This window comes from Scomber japonicus, chromosome 19, assembly GCF_027409825.1.
Source record: "Scomber japonicus isolate fScoJap1 chromosome 19, fScoJap1.pri, whole genome shotgun sequence".
Lineage (NCBI taxonomy): Eukaryota > Metazoa > Chordata > Actinopteri > Scombriformes > Scombridae > Scomber > Scomber japonicus.
Window position 1 is genome coordinate 33,066,482 of NC_070596.1, and position 5,605 is coordinate 33,072,086.

General features: G+C 41.4%; 1 protein-coding gene across 1 annotated transcript in view; it reads right to left on the bottom strand.

Moving 5' to 3' along the window:
* Positions 1–3,501: 3,501 nt before the first annotated feature.
* ugcg (UDP-glucose ceramide glucosyltransferase) overlaps positions 3,502–5,605 on the bottom strand; it is a 14,029-nt gene continuing 11,925 nt past the window's right edge. The window contains exons 9-10 of the mRNA XM_053339420.1: positions 5,410–5,488; positions 3,502–4,713 (exon numbers count right to left, since the gene is read on the bottom strand). Of these exons, the coding sequence (XP_053195395.1) occupies positions 4,543–4,713; positions 5,410–5,488 (250 nt within the window). The 3' untranslated portion in view covers positions 3,502–4,542. The remainder of the gene's footprint in view (positions 4,714–5,409; positions 5,489–5,605) is intronic.

The window sequence follows — 5,605 nt, forward strand, 5'->3', positions numbered from 1 at the left end:
CTGACCTGCTCCAAGTCCATCTGACCTCTGACCCCTGACCTCTGACCTGCTCCAAGTCCATCTGACCTCTGACCCCTGACCTCTGACCTGCTCCAAGTCCACCATCTGACCTCTGACCCCTGACCTGCTCCAAGTCCATCTGACCTCTGACCTTTCAGGCCCCAGACCCAGAAAACCTTTAATAATGAATTCATTATTTATTAAAGGTTCTGTGCTCCCCAACAGATATACATGTATATATCTACATATATAAATATAAATATAAATATAAATCCAGTCAAGCCTGAAATTATTCATACCTATACCAAATTTTGACTTAAAGTTACTTTAAGTCAAAATTTAACTTTAAGTTGTTTTTTTGACCGGAGGTGACCCCGGCGTCTCCCAGAAGACAATAAGACAATATAAAGAGGATCATCAGTGTGGAAAAAAAATATTTGTCAGTCATGTTTGACATTTGAACAAAAAGTGGCATGTCAAAAAAAGTCCAAAATGTGCCAGAGGTATGAATAATGTCGGGCTTGACTGGATATATATTTATATTTATATATGTATTTATATTTATATTTATATTTATATATGTATAAGTAAAGTTACACCATTTGACATTTTCAGATCTTTCAGTGACATAAAACCAACAAATTAACATTTTAACCCCCCCCCCCCCCCCCTGCTAGCAACAGTAACATGTTGGGGCCTCTGTTTCCCTCCTGACCTTTGACCCCTGGAGCCCCCCCACCACCCCCCCCCCCCCCCCCCAACACTTCAGGGCTTCTGATTGGCCCCCAGTCAGAACCAACGGACCAATGGGAGAACCCCGGCGACCAATGAGCTTTCTGTGCCTACAAACACTCTGACGTCGTCGTCGCCATGGTTACGGAGGTCACCGTCGTCGCCATGGTTACGGAGGTCAACAGAGCACATTCCTGAGCAGAGTGCACGGCAGCGATGCATCATGGGTAGCGGAGTCCAGCCGATGCTCGAAAATCACAAATTTAACGTTTTAATTTTAAATCGAGTTTAAATTTTATTTTTATTAAAGTTTCAAAAAAAAAAATTAAACTTTAAAATAAATCAGATTTTTTTTTTTTTCTCTTTTTACGATTTTTTTTCTTTTTTTGTGATTTTAAATTTTTTACGACCTTCTGATTCTACGACGTTGTTTTGGGTTATTATGGGATGTTGATGACGAGCCTCTCACGCTGTCGTCTGATTGGCCGAGTCGTTTTTGTGCCTTATTTCTTCTTCTGCTGTTTTTTTTTTTACGTGGCGTTTCGGTGGCGGGTCGCCGTCTCTTCGGAGTTTTTGTAGGATTTTTTCACGTAGTTGGATAATCGTCATGGTAACCGTCGTCCCGTGGGAGGGTTTTATAATCACGAATGTATTTATACTGTAAGCCCCGCCCACCCGTCGTACCTGCGTGTGTGTATTTAAACGTGTGTGTAACCGTATCTGTGTGTGTGTGTGTGTGTGTATCAAGCTGAGCAGTGATTGGTTGATCTTCAGCTGATGTCCCGCCTTCTTTTCTATTAAAAACATATTTAATTCAAAATGTTTGTTTTTTTGTGTTTTTGTGAAAGAAACATGCTTTTATTTTGAAGAGGTGTTTACGTTGAACAGGAAGCTGCAGACCCCCAGTTTGACCTCTGATCTCTGATTACACTTCCTGTTTGTGTTCAGTTTGACTTTTTGACCAGGACCAGGACCAGACTTTTATTTATAACAAAAGACCCTTCAAAATTAATGACCACTCGTTTCTCTCTGAGTTTATAATTTTATAATTTTATATTCGATCCGGCATTTCAGACAAAATTCAAAATATTTGTGTCGACATGTGACCGAGCAAACGATCCATGGATAACCTCCAACATGAGCTGAGAGAACAGTCAGAGACTCATATAGAGATGTTTATTCCTCCAGATGAAGTTTGTTTGGTTCATTGATGTAATGAAAGTATCAGAGAAAGCAGGACACATTACTCTGGATAAAGATTCAAGGTCTCTTTGGAACCAGGAGTTAAGAATTGAATCACTCTTCTTTTTACTGGGAATAATATTTAGTTTTTCTCTAAAAGCTTAATCTCAAATCTTTTAGACGTTCCCTGACGTTTAGTCCTGTGGGAGAGAGACACAACTATTTATAGCTTCATACAACATATCCATTACCTTCATGAGTTTAGAGCCAAACCCTAAATATTCTAAAACCTTCAGTATAAAAGCATGAAACCTTTATCTTCAATCAAATAATTATAATCTAATGAATCAATAACCAGTCTAATGTCATTATGAATAAACCTTCAGAATGAATAACTACGTATCACTCTCAGAGGTTATAAACTTAGAGACACATAAAGCCTCCAGACCGATCGGTGCCGTGACTCTTCATGTGTGTTCAGTCCTTTACAAAATAAGAGCGCAGCATCCTACAGTCTTTAAGACCTCTGGCATGAAGCTCTGACTTTAGAAAAGACATAAAGTGACGTAACCCTTAACTCGAGAAGGTTATAATCCTGGTCCTAAAATAATGTGACTTGTGATGGTTTCAGCAGCTAAAGTCAGAACCAGGGTCTAGGACTAGACCTGGACCAGGGTCTTACTTCACAGGTGTTGCCATTAACAAATTTTTCAGTGTTTATTTTGAAAAGGTCAGACAGGAAGTTGTTAACTGAATAAAACAAATCACCTGACGACCAATGGCTGTGCTCCGTTCATACAAGACCACGCCCCCTCTGTAACAAGCCCCGCCCCTCTAGGACAAACCACGCCCACTCCAAACTTCGACTTTGAATGAATAAAACTTTATTGTTCCTGTGTTGACACAATCCTCACCTGTGATTGGTCGGTTCGCAGACTACAGCAGATCATTAAAAAAACAACAATAAACAAAATCTGACGACAACAAGGAGGAGGGGGGGGGGGGGGGGGGGTTCGTCCGACTGGAAGGTGATGTCATCAACCAAACCCCCCTACACCACCCCCCCCCCCGACTGAGCTACGCTAACAGCTAACGGTAAAGCAACACACACACACACACACAGAAATGGCGGGTTAGTTTTAGTGTTTCCTGTTTTGGTCCGTTGTTAGGGGTTACGGTCGTTAGGGGTGACGGTTGTCAGGGGTGACGGTTGGTTTGAAATGTGTCGACCGCGTCTGAATACTGGAATAACTTCGGAGCTGAAACTGAAACTACTTTTTATTCTTTTTTATTTTTTTTATTTCTTGGTCGGGGAAACTTAAAAAAACACAACAGCGCGTTTCCATGGCAACGCTTTAACTCACCGAGACGTTCAGTCTTCTCATGAAATGTAATAAATATCTTCTCATTCTTTTTTTTTTTTTTTCCTGATTTTGTAAAATAAAAAAAATAAATCTCGTTTTTTTTTTAAGATTTATTTTTAATTTCATTTTTTTTATTTTACAAAAAATCAGTTTAATGATTTTTAGTCAAAGACGAAAAAATTACAAAAGAAATGTTTTAACGTTTTCTGTCGTCCATAAAATATTTTTTTTTCCTTTTTTTAAATTTTTATTTATTTAAAGACAAAAAAACAGATCAGCCAATCACGAGCTCCGCCTCCTCACGAGCTCCGCCTCTTCACAAGCTCCGCCTCCTCACGAGGGCCGTCTCCTGATTGGCTGAAATCTTTTCATGTTTTTGTTTTTTACGCTAAAGCTGCGACAATCAAAACTGTTCGTACATTTAATACGAAGAAATATTTCCTCCTGAATGTGACGACGCGACATCGTCTTCATCGTCGTCTTCATCAGGATCTGAATGTTTAATTAATTTACTGAACGTCACAAACAGGAGAAAATATTTGTTCTGTTCAAATAAACGACGTCAATAAAGTTTCTTTTAACGCAAATCAGAAATTATTTATTTTATAATTATTTACGCTTTTTTTTCTCGTAAAAATCAAGAAAAAAAAAAACGTCTGAAAAACGTTGAAACAGGAAACTGAACGATGACGTCGCTCCGCTGCCGTTTGATTGACAGCTGTCACTCAGACTCAACGAGCTCGTTAAGCTAACGAGCTAATGAGCTAACGAGCTAAGCTAAGCGTTAACTATTATTTTTATTTTATTCAAAAAACAAAAAAAAACAAAAACATGAAACATTTTGAAGCCAGCAGAAAAAAAAACCCATCGTCAGCCAATCAGCACAGAGACATGTGAGTCCTCTCCTCTGATTGGCTGATTCCTGTCTGAGAGGCGGGAGTTATCGGCTCCGATCAAAGATCCGACGGTTCAGTGCGATCTCTCACTCCGACCTTCTTCTGGCATCGTTTAGTTTTAGCACCAAAAAAGAAACATAAATAGTCACACACACACACACACACACACACACACACACACACACACACACACACACACACACACACACACACACACACACACACACACACACACACACACACACACCACTTGTTCTCATATAAAACAGAAACATCGTGAGTCTCTCTGCGATCCTCTCCGTTCGTTGACGGGAGGACGACGAGGATGAGGAGGATGGAGAGGAAGGTGCGGGCGGTTGCCGCGGTAACTAGACGTCGAGGATCTCCTCCGCGGTGCCGCCGCAGCGCAGCCGGTAGCGGCCGGTCCTCCAGCTGATGGTCGGGTCCCACAGCGCCGACAGGAAGATCTGCACCGCCATCGACTCCCTGATGAACCACGCCACCGCGAAGTCCAGCTTAGAGAAGCACAGCGGCCCGCCCTGATGATGTCATCAACAGCAGCCAATCAGAGACAGCCTGCATCACCTACACACCTTAATACTCCTTTATTAGTCAGGATACCACATGACTGTCAAATGGTGTAACCACAACATGTCAAATGGTGTAACCACAAAAGAATGATAGATATTAAATATGTGATCAGCTACAGTGTGTTTAAGTGGACTTCATTCTATCTTCCTTCCTTCCTTCCTTCCTTCCTTTCCTTCCTTCCTTCCCCCCTCTTTCTTCCTTCCTTTTTTTCTTCCATCTCCTCCACCCTTCCTTCCCCCCTTTCTTGCTCTCTTCCTTCTTTCCTACCTTCCTCCCTCCCTCCCTTCCTTCCTTCTTCCCTCTCTCCCTTCATTCCTTCCTTTCTTGCTCTCTTCCTTCCTTCTTTCCTCCCTCCCTTCTTCCCTCCCTTCCTTCATTCCTTCTTTCATTCCTTCCTACCTTCCTCCCTCCTTTCCTTCCTTCTGTCCTTCCTCCCTCCCTTCCAAAGTTTTTATGGTTACACCACTTAGACATTTTTACCATAATCCTCTAATATATTCTCTCTAAATGGATTAAAAGCAGAAATTTGATGCTGGATGTGTTTAAAGTTATTCATACGTTTATTTCACATTTTAAATTTAAACATGGAGCGTGATGTAGTGAAGAGGTCAAAGGTCATGGAGACACTACATGACATCACTCACCTGGACTCCGGTCAGCTGGATGTAGTCTGATAGAAACCAGGCCAGACAGTGACACATGAAGAACACCATCATGTCCCACCTACACACACACACACACACACACACACACACACACACACACACACACACACACACACACAGACACACAGACACACACACACACACACACACACACACACAGACACACACACACACA